This window comes from Strigops habroptila, chromosome 12, assembly GCF_004027225.2.
Source record: "Strigops habroptila isolate Jane chromosome 12, bStrHab1.2.pri, whole genome shotgun sequence".
In the NCBI taxonomy this organism is placed as follows: Eukaryota; Metazoa; Chordata; class Aves; order Psittaciformes; family Psittacidae; genus Strigops; species Strigops habroptila.
The window spans coordinates 8,900,589-8,915,717 of NC_044288.2; the positions used below are offsets into that span (position 1 = coordinate 8,900,589).

The 15,129-nt window shown below is 50.1% G+C and overlaps 1 protein-coding gene across 2 annotated transcripts in view; it reads right to left on the reverse strand.

The window, feature by feature from the left end:
• Positions 1-430: 430 nt before the first annotated feature.
• The window catches only part of PDLIM4 (PDZ and LIM domain 4), a 41,867-nt gene continuing 27,168 nt past the window's right edge, over positions 431-15,129 (reverse strand). Inside the window, exons 4-7 of one of the 2 annotated variants that reach the window (XM_030503783.1) lie at positions 9,377-9,555; positions 7,184-7,341; positions 3,728-3,848; positions 431-2,615 (exon numbers count right to left, since the gene is read on the reverse strand). In XM_030503783.1, coding sequence (XP_030359643.1) covers positions 2,411-2,615; positions 3,728-3,848; positions 7,184-7,341; positions 9,377-9,555 — 663 coding nt within the window. In that variant the 3' untranslated portion in view covers positions 431-2,410. Of the gene's footprint in view, positions 2,616-3,727; positions 3,849-4,738; positions 7,088-7,183; positions 7,342-9,376; positions 9,556-15,129 lie in introns of those variants that run through there. The other variant, XM_030503784.1, reaches the window with a different exon arrangement.

The following is a 15,129-nucleotide window of genomic DNA, read 5'->3' on the forward strand; positions in this document are numbered from 1 at the left end:
TTCAAGGCCAGGTTGGACACAGGGGCTTGGAGCAACCTGCTCTAGTGGAAGGTGTCCCTGCCCGTGGCAGGGGTTGGAACTGGAGGAGCTTTAAGGTCCCTTCCAACATAAACCAGTCTGTGATTCTAGGTAATGGGCAGAGACACAACAGCCCATCCCATCTCTGCACCCGATGGGATGCAGGGTCCCAAGAAGGTCTCATGAGTTAAAAAAACCCCAGCCAAATCCTGCCAAGACACAGGCCAAGCCTCAAGCAAGGCTCTCAATGCACAGTGCCATGAGAAGCACAACAATCTATCTCTGAGATTATCCAGTTTATCCAGTATCCTCCTTACCTGGATGCTGCAGGACCCCCATACATACCGGCACTGCCATGGGAGAGCCCAGCAGGGACCAGGCAATGGCCGAGCAGAGTGACACGAGACACAAAGCCATCAATATAGTTTTATTTTGTATTCCATACAAACGGTGCCCTCCCCCTGTTTTGCAGTTTAGTGGCATTCCCTGGGGACACGAGAGCCTCGCATGTGGCAGCTCCTACAAACCCCATAACGTGAATGAGGTGGCCTGAATTCAAGAATCAACGTGCCCTGGGATGCGGAATTCAGAACAACTGCTTCTGACAATGGTAAACCAACAGCTCCAAGCAGAGCCCTGCAAAGAGGGCAGAAACGCTTCCCACCTGGTTATTGTTGGATTCATCATCATTTACAGTTGTCCCAAGTATGTCCCTTCCACCCCACCGAGCAAGGCTGTGCAGACAAGAAACACAGCGCCGTGATAACAAATCCCACGTGTTCCTTGTACTTTAACAATTACAAATCCTGACGGCAGAGGGAGGGAAGGTGGATGTTCTGCTGCCGGCAGGGAGGCGCAGGACCAGCATCCCTGTGGCTGTGAGGTGGTACCCGGCTGGAGGGAGCTGCACGCTCAGGAACAGGGCTGGAGCAGCTTCAGTCCCTGTAAGGCACTGCATGAAGAGGTCTAGATATAGCCAACTACCACCCTAAAATCCCTACTCCCTTCCAGGGTGCAGAACCTGTAGGAAGAGATTGTGTGCTCAGCCCCAAACCCTTCTCCAGTCCCAGATTTCTCAGTTATGGAGAGCCAGGAGGGGAAGGAGTGCTTTGGCCATCTCTTATTTTCCTTTTCCATGGAAAGAAAGCAAGCACAGACATTCCTTTTTCTCCCCCCCATCTTCCCTCTCTCAAGTGAGGAGGAGGAAGGAGGCTGTTGCAAAGCAGAAGTAACCTTGTGGTACCAAACACACGGCTCCCATCGGCACCCAGCAGCTGGGAGACTAAACTCTCCCTCCTCCAATCACCAACCTGAAAAAAAACCTCATTTCTCCAACAAAGCAACATTCCGAGATCCTCAAAAACATCTCCCCATTAAATAAAGTGGATGATGGACCTGGCTGAAAGCAGAGCCTTGGGATATGGGTATAAATCCAATCCTGCTGCCTGTGGACTCAGGGCTCACCAGCTCCAGTTACTTCCCAGGTGCCGGGAGGGATTTGATCAGCACCTCCCCACTGGAAGGCAGACCCAGATGGTGGCAGTCTGGGATCTAGAAATAAAGGGCTACAAAAACATAGCAAAAGATGGGGAAGAGTCAGAACAGGCAAAGCAATGAGAGCAGTGGGGCTGGAGCAAGGGAGGTGGAACAGCCAAGGTGGGCTCTGTGCTATTTCAGTCCTTTAAGGTGTGCTGGGGGGATTAGATGACAGAGAAATACTGAATTAGGAGTGAAAGAAGGGAGAAAAAAAGCCTCCTTGCGTGCTCAGTGTGGAGATCTCCCGGGGAACTCGGATCGGTCCGTGTCACCCTCACACTGCAATGCCCTGATCCAGGGAATTGCACAGGAACTGCTGTTTTAACAGACCACCCTTCCTCAGCACATCTGCTGGGATGAGCCAGGGACCCTGACCCGCTGGTACCGCATCCCAGGCTCCTCAGGGGGTTGGCTTTTAATCAGTGGGGCAGCCAGAGGGCAGGAGATAAATGTCAGGATATCAGAGTCAGCTTCATCTGTTAAAGTGCCTTATTTTCTATGAGCTTTTAAAACATCTTCCTTGCTTTTTCAGAAGGGGGGGCGGGGGACAAAAAAGGGGGAATACTGGTTTTATAGGAAACAGAGTAGAGAATTAATCACTATTTACACAGATCTCGGATAAGGTTATGGCACAGACTAATATCCCACTGCAGCAACCCAAAAAGCAGAGTGTCAAAAAGAAGGGAAAAACCTGTTCGTATGCTTTCAACACCATCCCCCAGAGATCCCAAGTGTAAACGGTTTTATCTAGGAAAAGGCATTTTAACTTGGGCTCTGGTAACCGGGGTTGATTCCAGCCCCAGCGCAGCCGGTGGCGGTGGGTGGGCGCCCGCCCTCTGCACAGCTCAGCCCGGGTTTAGACAAGTTCAACCTTGGCGTTTGGATAAACAGCCACCACGTCATATCCCTCGGGGGGCTTAACCCTCTCCTTGGCGTGCGTCTCGCAGTACAGCTGCTCTTCGATGAAGAAATACCCCCTCTGCTTCAGGTTGAGGCCGCAGTCGTCGCACATGAAGCACTCGGGGTGGTAGAGCTTGTCCCGAGCTTTGACGATCGTGCCCCTGGGGAGGGATGGGGAGAGCTCGGGTGAGGTGGAGAAGCAATGAGCACAAACAGCTTTGCATAGAATCCCAGACTGGTTTGGGCTGGAAGGGATCTTAAAGCTCCTCCAGTTCCAACCCCTGCCACGGGCAGGGACACCTTCCACTAGAGCAGGTTGCTCCAAGCCCCTGTGTCCAACCTGGCCTTGAACACTGCCAGGGATGGGGCAGCCACAGCTTCTCTGGGCACCCTGTGCCAGCGCCTCAGCACCCTCGAGTAAAACGGAGTAAGTGAAGGAAAGCAGCATGCAGGGACATGTGAGGGTGTTACCGTGGGTTCCTATCCCAGCATCTCAGCCCTACCAAAGCTGCCATCCAACTCCAAGCACAGATCCATCCCACTCCAGGCACATGTTTCTATGGGAAGGGATGCTCTGTTCCCATTCGTCCGCATCACTCCAGGACTTGATGCAAAGCAGACCCCTCAACATCTATGTTCAGGCTGGATCTGAGCATCAGGAGCCAGCATCTGAACACCCTCCAGGCACTGCTGGCAGGGCTGGGGATGCGCACATGCAGGCATTGTGGCTTTTGGAGCATCTCTGCTCAGCTTGCAGCAACAGCAAGAACATGGTTACAGCATTTGCAGAGCAGGCTCCCAGCCAGCAAATCTGGCTTGAGCAGTAAATTACAACAGAACATAAATTACAACACAATGAAGCAGAGAAATGCCTATATGCTCCGAAATCAGACCCAACATCTATCTATCGGAGAGTAACTCCTCAATAAACAAACAAAAATAATCCACAGAGCTCTTCTACTTGACCCTCAAAGTGTTTCTCCCTCCACAAGGCAGTGAAAGAGTGCCAGCACTATTCATAGTCCCTGGGCAGTTACTAGGATAAGCAGGGCAGAAACCATCCCATGAATCATCCCCGTTTTGCTGCAAGATTCCCTTAAAAGGGACAAGCCAAACCATATTCCTCAATTCCAGGTTTATATATGGTTAGCAAAAAGCAGAAAGGGATTCAAGGTATTCTGCTACAAACTCTGACCCGCACATGTGGTAGGACTCGACCCAGCTGTGTTCCCATCCCCATCGACCGGAGGCTCCGGTGGGATGCGACACTTACACGATGCCGTTCCCACAGCGGGTGCACTCAGGGAGCATCTGCAGCCCGGACATGGCACCGCCAAGCTTGGACACTGGGGACTTGATGTTTCGAGGGTTGCTCAGCCTGTCGAGCTTCTCACCTGCCAAGAATGTTAAACAGACACGCACTGAGAACTTGTCCTTGCTGGGCTTTTGTTTCTTTTCTTCTTTCTTTCATAAGGAGCCAGATGAGTCTTTGTCTGTTGCAACAGGCTTGGAAGGAATGAAAAAGCAAATAACGAGACCAACTAGATTCAGACAGCATTTGGGGCCATGGATGACTGCAGGACACCACGCTGAACCTCTGCTCATCCTAACAAAGCATGGGTGGTGGCAGAAGCCCTTGGCTGCACCAGCAGACGATCTATCCACACACTGTGATAGCAATTTGGTACATACACCTTGTCAAAGGCAAAGCAGCCTTAATCTAGAGATGAATTTGGCTGCTAGACTATTTAGTGAGTACCCCCTGGGTCACCCTTGGGATGCACAGGCACCCTCACAGAGCAGACCCCATCTCCAGCCATAGCTCTGATCCAGACACCAACACAAGCCAAGTGAGTAAACCCGAAAGAACCAATTTCCCACCAAATCCCACTTTCCTGAGACAAAATACAGTATTTGGAGATGCCGAGAGACGTGACATGTGTGAGAGCTCCTGCCCAGGAGCAGAGCGGGGCTGCTCCAGCCCAGGGGTCCCCCGAGCCCTTGGCTGGCTCCAGCCAAGCTCCCTTGCTGAGTCCTTCCGCTGCCTTGCTGGGAATTAACCGAAACAACTGCTCAAGCTGTTGGCTTCCCGCAGTGTGGGACACAGCATGCTTGGACCAGACACACTCATCTGCCAGCATTCAACAGTTAAGCTGTCACTGTCTCTCAGGCAGAGCACTTGGACAAGCTGCTTAGTAAAGAGAGGAGGGGAAGGAGAGGAAAACCCCAAAAGGTTTTACAGCAAAACAAGCCTTGCAGAGAGGGCTCCTTCCCATCCTCCCAAACGATGGATCATTTCCTTTTATTTACCAGCCCACAGCCTCACAATAATTTATGGTCCTCAGCACGGCAGCGAGATGCTTTAACTCCACAATCTGAACCATCGCCACCCCTGTTTGTGGCTGCAGTCCTCATCCTTCCCACACCAAGGGCACCTATAGAGACAACTGCTGTGATTCCTCCAGCCTCCCCCGAATCCTCAGCACGAAGCGTCGCTCTTTAAGGGCGTGGGATGGGGCTGGTGATGCTGAAGAAACTGTGGCTTCCAGTAGAAACACCTTCCGTATAAATCAGGTTGTTGTCTGAGACACCCAGCTCCTCAGGAGAGGAGATCTTGACTTTAAAAGGACAACACAAAGCAGACTCCACTCAAAATGTATAATTTTAGGCTTAAGGAAAAAGGAGGAGGGGTGGGAGCTGTAAAACAACAGAGCAGGAACACTCCCGGGGATTTAAGCTGTGCTGAAATATCACAGAGCTTTATGCCAGGAGAGAGGCTTTTCACTTAATTTCTCATCCCTTATGAAACAAACAGTGTGTAACGACCAGGGCATGAGCCAGGCTGTGCCTGCAGCCGCACGTCCCCACTGCCAGCACAGCCAAGAGGGAAGGGGGTGGCAGAGCCCCAGGAGGGGACCCCTCCGGCCTGTCACCACGCTGGCTCATGCCCATCAGCAGCATCCTGGGCTCCAACCCAGTAATGCTGCACTAGGGATGTGCTGGTGCCAAGGAACTGCCAGGATGAGCAGGCACCAGGACTGGCTGGGGCAGACCCAGGGTCCAGGCATTGTCCCAGCACCTCTCTGTCCTCCCCTGCTCACAGCCTTTTCCTTCTCCTGTCCTCCCAAAGGGCAGCGCTGGGTTGCAAGGCTGCAGGATGCGAGGGGACGAAGGAGCAAAACAGCAAAGCTCCAATTTTGTTCCCTTTCCCTGGCACAGAGAAGGGAGGGATCATAGAACCATAGAATGGTTTGTGTTGGAAGGGACCTTAAAGCTCCTCCAATTCCAACCCCCTGCCATGGGCAGGGACACCTTCCACTAGAGCAGGTTGCTCCAAGCCCCTGTGTCCAACCTGGCCTTGAACACTGCCAGGGATGGGGCAGCCACAGCTTCTCTGGGCAACCTGTGCCCATGTCTCACAGCATTATTAATTGGGATTAACACAGTCATGTCCTATTTATTCCTCCTAATGAGGAGACACGGGGGTACAGCAGACACTGCATGGGAAGCTGCTCGTGCTTGCTCTCAGTGAAGGACTTGAAGGTACAACTGGAGCCTGTAATTAACACCGGTTTTCCTGCCAGCCTAGGAGGGGCTGCAGTATTTACATCCAGTACTTCCAAGGCTGATCTTATCTCATGCTTTGCAGACATGCCTCAGTACCACTGAGGAAACTGGAACTGGCAGAACCTCTTGATGCTCAGAAGTTACCTGCAACCGTGCTTCTTGTGAAACAAGCAGCAATATCCTTCTAGTCAAAGAACAGGGTTCTCCATCATTTTATATACACAGAAACTGAAGTGCAACAGTCTGACTTGCTACCTCTTGCAGCTTTATAATGAGATTTCCAGTAGTTGGTGTTTTCCCATAAAATCTAAGTTCCTGGATTCACATGATCGGAGTACGAGGCTCTTGGAAGGAAGCGGAAAGAAGAGTCTTGCCCTAATGGTTGTAAAGCAAAGCCTGAGAGTTTGAACATAAAAGCCTCAGTGGACTTAAGGTTGAAAGGCAAATAAAAAGAAGCTGAAATGTATAGTTTGGGGATCTTATTTAATGCTTGGAGTTGGCTCCTGCTTGTGTTAACGACGCAGGCAGGAAGCTGTGACAGACGCGAGATGTGAGCCAGGAGCTCCTGATCTCTATCCCTGCATTGCTGAGGACCATCCCACGTCCTTATGCAAATGCCATTTACTCAGACAGGCTGCTGGGTTCTCCACTGGTGATCTTACACAACCGCTTCAGGCCATTGCATTTCATAAGCAATCCTGGGAACAAAGCTGCCACGCAGAAGCCGTTTGGAAACCCAACTTTCACACGATGCTAAAGTCAACCACAAAACCTGGTAAGCCCCCAGATGCTGAGTATCCAAAACCCTGGTTTGAAACCTGCCACCCAGATAGGGGGATCCAGGACCCTCACAGGGTGCTCAGACCCTCCCGTGTTGAGCTGGGCTGCCTTGGTACCAAAGCGATGTGTGGTAAAATGGTGAAGCAGAGGAGGTTGCAAACCCTCCCCACCAGCTCTTGTAGACGGGTCCTTCAGAGGCTCTTCAAGCTTCTGGATCTCAGCAAAGGAAGGAGAAGGAGGTGAAGCCCTCAACAGCAGCTTGGCGGGTGTGGGACCATGGAAGGGGCTGCAGAGGGACCAAATGATGGCTCAAGCCACAGCCCCATTCACAGGGAAGTGTAAGGAACTCGATGGGATGCACTATGGATGCCACCCTCCTTACCGTTCTCACCAGCTTCCAACATGCCCTGCAAGTACCGGAAGGATCCAGACTGCTTAGGCTCCGAAATGGGCTTTTCATAATCCTGAAGCATCTTGTAGACATCCGACTCCACATCAATCCCATTTCTGTTCCGTGGGAGAGACTTCATGGGGTCGATGCTGTTTTGAAGGAAAAGAAAGAAAGGCCCAAGTCAAATATAAACAGTGACTGACAGCTCGTGAGGGACTGATTCCACATTCCCAAGATTCAGTTAAACATCTCTTGTCAGTTTCTGTGCCTGGAGGTGCCTGTCCCGGGAACAGCCGCTGAACCAGGGAAGTTAAACTTGTTCCCTGTTCAGCTCTTATTGAGCAACAGTTTGGGCTGGCCGACTTAGCAGATGCCTTCAGGAACTAGGGCAGCTGCTTACAAGCACTGCCAATTGCTGTGCCACACATGGAATGTATTGGGAAAAATGGGTGAAACAATGAGTTTCTTTAATTATGTAAGTCCAGGAGATCCAGCCACCCCTTGTACCACTGTTAAGACATCCAGCACAGGGAGAGCGTGTGCTGCTGCCAGGCACAGGCATGACAGCAAATCCCCTTTCCATCCACAAGTGCTTCTTTTGAAGTTAGCATTCCTGTATGTGACTGCATCGAAAGATCCATTTGTCAGGCACAGCCACAGCTAAAATGAGATGGTGGATGGGACAGAAGAGCAGCCCCATAACTGCCCCCCAACCTCCAGCATCCAGACCTGATGCTGCTCCTTGTCTGTATGTGGCATGATCGGGGTACAGCAGACAACAAAGAGTCATTTAAACCATGATTCCAGTTCACTCAATACAGCAAAACATGAAAAGCATAGTTTGGAATCAAAAGTATTCTGGGTACATGTGTAAGTGTCTTGCTCAGCAGAGGTGAATTCAAGTGGTGTTGTGCTTCAGTGGGGCCCCAAAGCACAGCACAGCTTGGGGGGAAGGGGCTCCTTTTCCTGTTTAAGGAGGAGGTCACCAAGGTCATTATAAAGCCAATAAAAATAGCAAGAGTCCTGAACCCCCATCACACAGCTACACAGATTTTAGCCATCATATGGCTCGTTTTCTCAACCAGCATTGCATTCATTATATTAAAAAAGAAAAGAAAAAAGAAATAAAAATCACTTTCAAACAAAGAAAACCAACCCCGGGCGCCCCTCTGCCCTGTTACAGCCCTCTCATACCTCAGTTCACACATCTTCAATGAAAACGGGCAGGTTTTGACCTGTCCAGCCCGATCAAGCACAAATTCAAAGGGAATGCACTTCTGCCCCAATTCTAATCAAACACTCGAGCTAATCTCCTGCCTTTTGGCTCGCACAGAGATAAACATGAGATTTTGTTCTCCGTACTTTTTGTGCAGATCCCTTCATTCCAACTTCATTAACTTCCCTGGAGCAGCGCAGGGAATAACCTGGCTCGCAACGTCACTGAAATATGAATTAGTGCAGGCACAGAGCTCCCCAGCTGAACAGAAACTCTCTTTGCTCTTTGTATTCGATGCAGACATTGATTTCTTGCAGGATACGTTGCCAGTCTGGAGGAGCATAAATCAGCAGCAGCCTAAGCCATGCGCAAGCATCGCAGTCCACAACCTGGCCTGTCTCAAAGCCCGAGTCTTCCACCCAAACCTTTCCTGGCTACACAAAAGCTGTTTCTTTCCTTGGAGTGTTCTTTATTTCCCAGCCTCCCGCACAGCTGCACGGAGCTGATCGGACATTCATAAACATCCCCATTTACTGGGGTTCATTTTCCCTGCGGATACCTCCAGCTCCAAGCCAAGTGTTTGCTCCTGGGTCTGCGGTGGTGCAAGCCCCACTCCTAGGAGGGCAAACCCCTCCATCCTGCCTTGCATATATACTTTGGAAAACTAGGATACCAACATTTCTGATGTTCTCTGGCATTAATCCCAGCCTGGGGACTGGGTCTGATGCTGCTAATCTACCTACCCCCATCGGCAATAGGAGGATCTTATGGAGAGCTGGAAAACCAGCTCCTTCACCCATCTTCCACTTCTGGGAGATATTGAGAGACATTGAGGAGCTGGGTGCAGAGAAGGGCAACGGAGCTGGTGAAGGATCTCAGGGGCTCTGGGATCACCACAGTCTCAATGTATCCCCCTGAAACCGTGTTTGCAGGAGGGAACCCAGAGCCTGACCATGCTCTTGTCCTACCTGTGGGCAGGAGCTATGTGGAGGCCACTCAGCTGGCCTGGCAGAGCCGACTCGGAGCTGCTGTTGGCATAGAGCCGGTTCGGGTGGTGGTGCTGCACATTCAGCATCTGCTTGTTGTCCATGGCGCTGCCACCAGCCACATGGGGCATCGTCCTCCTGCTCTGGGCTGGTCCATTGTCCTGGAAGACATGAAAAAGCAGAAACACCTTGAGCTTCATGGTTCTTAGTAGGATACACACAGAGGGGCTGCGCTGGGCCGTGCAGTTTGTGGTAGTAATATTTTATACATGCTGTGGGAAACAGAGATATGCAGCAGGAAAAGGAAAACTCAGGCTTGACCTGCAGTTCAGTCTTGCTGAATCTCTGCAGCTTTCCTTGGTCTCGGACCAAATGAACTTGCCTGTTCCCCCACGGTGAGCCACTGCCAAATATTCCACATTTATTCTCCTGTAAAAGCCTATTTGTTATTTCCGCAGAAGAAAGGCTGTGAGTCTGCTTCTCATTTCATGTTACATCGCTGCAGAGCTGTTATCGCTCTCCTGACTTGGGGCAACAGCTCTGATTTACATCAACAAAACCCACGCTCTCAGCTCCAGGTACAGGCTGGGCGAGACCTGAAGCCAAGGGGCCAATCCTGATATTTTCACTTATTTGCAACTACCTTTGTCCACAAAGATCCATGTTTGTGCAAGGTTTTCTCAGTCATTCACAGTGAGAAACACACTGGTCAAGGCTTCAGCTTGAACCCTTCTCACATTCTCGTTTGCTTTTTAATTCACAAGGCAAACTATGGAAATATGACCTCATGTCAGGAAGTCGAATGCCATTAAACCACAATTTTTCCATATTATTTTCCCTACATAAAACACTACCTATGTGTTTTTCCAAAGCTTTGTTAGTCAGCCCCACGCACACCCATAAATCCAACAGTACCTACTGCTAATCTTGCCACAAGCCACCTGATTCCAGGCTGCGACCAGCAGCCCCTTCCCCAGAGAGGGGCTAATTCCAGCTATCGGGAAAAGCAGCAGACAGCTGGACACAGCCCTGAGGGTGTTGAGGTATTCTAGGCTGCTGCTATTTCCAGCCATGCGAGTCTGAAACATGCCCTTACCAGTAGAAGAAATAGATGCTTGGCTAAGAGGCTCTAATCTGTTTAATCTGGTTTAATCTGTTTCAAGGCAGATCCCCAGCGACGCTGATGCAAAACCAAGCAGAAAAAGAAAACACCGTCCTGTGAACGGAGTTTCCTGAAATAACAGAGTGCATCCTGGAGGGTTCCAATACAGAGCTTCCTTCTGACTAAAATAATCCAATAAATACTAATTGGAAACAAATGTCCATCACTGGTGCAGAGCAGAAAGCACTGCCATTCCCAAGCCTTGCAAATCTGAACAGCTAAGAGAAATAAAAACCAGATCCTGCTAGAAAAAGATCTTGGAAGTCCAATTCTTCAGCTCTTCTTAAGGCAGAACTCTCATTGATGGCTTTCACCTGCCAGAGGGGAGAATGAGATGAGCTCTGAGGCAGAAGATCTTCCCTGTGAGGGTGCTGAGGCACTGGCACAGGGTGCCCAGAGAAGCTGTGGCTGCCCCATCCCTGGCAGTGTTCAAGGCCAGGTTGGACACAGGGGCTTGGAGCAACCTGCTCTAGTGGAAGGTGTCCCTGCCCATGGCAGGGGTTGGAACTGGATGAGCTTTAAGGTCCCTTCCAACACAAACCAGTCTGTATTCTATGATTGATGAAAATCAGGCTAAACTATATTTTTTTCCTGCCACCAGCTGAAAAGCTGCAGACACCAGCAAGCTCTTGGTATTTCCATCGCCTCAAAAGCCCCAGCAGCCACCTCGAGCCCTCTCTGCACTGCTCCTGCCACACCATGCATGCACATACATGTGGGGAAAACTGCTTCCAGCGTAAGAAATCAAATCATTTATTAAAAAAGGAGTTTAGCCACCAAGAATAATATAGTTTTAACTATTCCCCAATTTATATTCTTCACATATATATATATATATTTTCAACCAGGCTATGGGTTTCCAATTCCCAGATTTACATTATTATTTCAAGGGAAATAAAACATTTTCAACCATGACAGAGAGGAAAAGAAGGATCATAAACATTTCAGGGAGAAAAGCAATAGCCTGTGCTGGCTGGCAGGCTACGGAGAGCTACAGAGCTATGCTTTTAGACACCCATTATCATTAATTGCCCGTGCATTGATGCACACTTGGTCCAAGGGACACAGGAACTGGAGTTTCTGCCTGCAGAGGACAGGGCAGGCTCCTCTGCACCAGGGACATCCAGACCCTTCACTGGGGAGCGCAGGACTGGTTATTTCTGGAGTGAAAACCTTCACCAAAGGACCACGAGAACAACCTCCACAGACTTGCTTTAATCCAAGGTAACTTGCAAAGTGTCGCCCATTTGTCCCTGTTAAGCTCACCAATTTGTACATCAAAAGCAAATGCTGCTATAAAGCCAAAACTTATTGCTTGGGCTCTCTCCAAAAGGCTTGAGAGGCTGGTGATGGAAACAGGGCGCTTCAGAGGCCTCCCTGCACTGCAGAGCTCCTTGAGGTCCCAGGGTTCACCACCTCCCTGTCCCTGTAGGAGAGGATGCTCATGGTGGTGGCAGCTCACCCTTACATTGCTCCACTATATTATAAAAGGGTTATAAAGCCACAAGTGACCCAGCAGCATCCACAGGGATCAACAGGCTCCTCCTGACAGATACCAAATCATTCCTGCTACCCTGACCACCTACCAGACCAAGATCATGGAGATGAAGCAAGGGATGTCCCTCAGCCTCTTCCACCAAGTTCTTTGCAGGCTCTGAGAGCTGTGCTTCGTGTTGGGGCAGCTAACACATGGAAAGCATTTACCCCTCAGTGCACACTGGTCTTTGCCTTCCTTGTTGCTCAGTTTCTCTACTATGCACCTTTCCTGTGGCACAAAAATCTCTTCCCAGGACAGTCTCCTTTTCCTCATCTCAAAGGCTGTGAGACCTCTGCAAGGCTTCACATCGTGCACAACCCTCACGCATTCATCCTCAGGAACCTAGAACCAGATGGATTTCCTTCCAGTTCTCAGATTCAAGATCAGTTAAAACTTCCCCCCTTTGGGACCTAATTTGCTTTTCTCTGCTGGCTTTTCTTCCTGCTTTTTACGGCCTCTCTTAAATTAGGAGGGTTTGCAAACCCTTCCCAAGAACTGGCCTGCGAAGCTTCACCGAGAAGAACTCTCTTCCCCTACGAAACAGAAACATGCAATCTGTTTTCTCAAGCTTGCCTTCCAGGACCATCAGTTATGAAGCATAACCAAGCTGACACGCAGCATTTGGAGCTCCTGGAGCCCAGGCCTCCCACTCCTGGCAGACACAATTCACACAGCCATCCCACATGAATACACACAAGGCAGAGCTAGAAAGGAGCTGAAGCCCCAGTCCCAGGGAGCAGGTGGATTTTGGGGTGGTTTGTGTGTGGCTACAGTACCAACGCAGTGCGATGTGTGATGAGCACCCTCGGCCAATGCCCACTTCACAGGGTTTCAAATCAAGACCCTTAAAAGGCCAGAAGTACACACAGAATAGTTCATCTCATTTTCCAGGCTCAGACAGAGATTAAAACTGAAGACTGATAATTCGAAAGGTCAATTAGAGGCTCCTACAAACTCCATGCAAACACCTCCACACACCCACGGCCTCATCTGGAAGGGCTTTGATCAATGGTATCTTTGGAATATCTTAGAAACCTTCCTTGTGAGCAGACCTGGGAGCTGCAGAGCTGAACACAACACACAAACACAGCTCCGAGCCCCAAACCCATCCTGGAGCCCCCTCGTGCAGAGGTGGGAGATGATCTGCAGGGTCAGGACCAGCAGCAGCTCTGGTTCCCAATGCAGGGGTTGCCTGCAAGATGTTTATTCTCCTAAGCCCAGGGGAGCAGATCCTGCTCTCTGTTATAAACACACCCTGCATCAGACTTAAACAGAGCTGAAGGTCATTAACGGCTTGGCTCAGCCAAAAGCAGTTTTCTGTTTGATGTGCTTCAGATCCGCTTCCTAAAGTGGATTCCTAAAACCAGCACAGTGTCAGCTAGGCATTTGCTGCCAAAATGGCGAATTAGAGACATGAACATTGCTATTTGCACACCAGGAGGTCAAAGCATCCCCTTCGCCATGGGGTCACCTAGAAGAGGTACCTCTTGTGACCACACTTAGTTGTGCCCGCCTGCAGCAGTGGCAGGATGAGCCCGAGCGTTCCAGCTCCTCACTGGGGTTTTACTTCTTGCTCTGGGCTTGGGTAATTGAGCCCAGCTGCATTCTGCAGAGAACTTCTCCGACTGCCTCTGCAATATATGGCTAAAAGATGTCCCTGGCATCGGTCCCTCAGCTGCCTGCCATGGAAGAGAACAAGCAAGAGAACCTTTCTGTGGAACTGGGATAATGTATGTCACTATTATTAGGAGGCCATCCGACCATCTGCCTCAGTAGCTACACCTGAAAAGATCAGCTTAGAGCAAACCCATGGTGGTTCCTGCAAGGCTGAGCAGTGATTTGAGACCCATCCCCACTGTGCCTGCTGTCCAACGCGCCCAGACAGCCTGGTGATGGGCCCCCTGGCTTCTCCAACTGGTGCCTGGCACTGCTGGCTGCCCGGGGCTCAGACCTGGCAGCAAGAGGAAAGGAAAGGATTTCATTGAAGCAAAGGTGCAATTTCTGCCCGTGGCTGCCTTTTTCCCTAAGCCAAGAGTACAATCGGACTTTGATGACCTGATTCTGACCTCTCCTGGCACAGTGCTTTTTGTGGGTGAAATTTTACTGCCTTCATTGCTTCAAGTCCTCTTTCATGCAAATGTGCCTGAAGACACCTCCTAGAATAACCTGTCACTCTTGCGACTGAAATTCAACCTCTGCACAGAAGACAACTGCAACGCAGCCACCCCTTTCTCTCCTTCCCCCCAACTCTTCAACAGCAAAGACAGTGCTTTGTCCCTGATAAACTGGTTCAAAAGGCCCAGAAATGGAAATCTGATTATCACCCCACAGAGGCGCATGGGATGGACAGCACAGTTTTCATCTGAATGCAAATAACAGATTTGCAGGAGCAGGACTGATTCTCCAGCTCACAGCCTCAAAAGAAATCCTGTGGCAAACACTTAATGTCAAAGGCTGCACCCAAAGCTGGATAAATGTTAAAAGCTACACACATTTTAGCACATATTTCCCTTTAAGCACAGTTCAGATGTCCTGTTGAGGTGCTGTTTTTACAGACCAAGCAGGCTTCAATCTACCTTTGAAAGGGTCTCGTAAGTACGATCCCACTGTTTAGCTCAGAAGATGAACGGATAAGAACAGAGGTCGGGTGTAGTTTGCTGAAGCTGGATGAACAGAGTGTGGGGGTTACTTTAGGAGACGGATCTCAGACATTCTGCCAAGTTCCTCTTTCAGTGTATACCACAGTCTGAAGAAAAACTTTATCCATCACGTCCTTCTTGCTACGCTCCTTTCACAGTCATCAGCTAAACACCAAATTCATTTTTCAGATCTAAGTAAGAGACCAAACCCTTAAGATCAGATGGTCTTTTAGTTAAAAGGCTGCAGACAACGTTCACGTGAAACATGACTCAACGTGGAGCCTGGCCGAGTCCCAGAACTGCGTCTCCAGGACACGCTGTAGCCCAAGAAGGCCTGGCTGTTAGCGCACAGCAGTGAGCTCTTGGGAAAGGGGCTCCAAACAAGCCCCACAGCCTG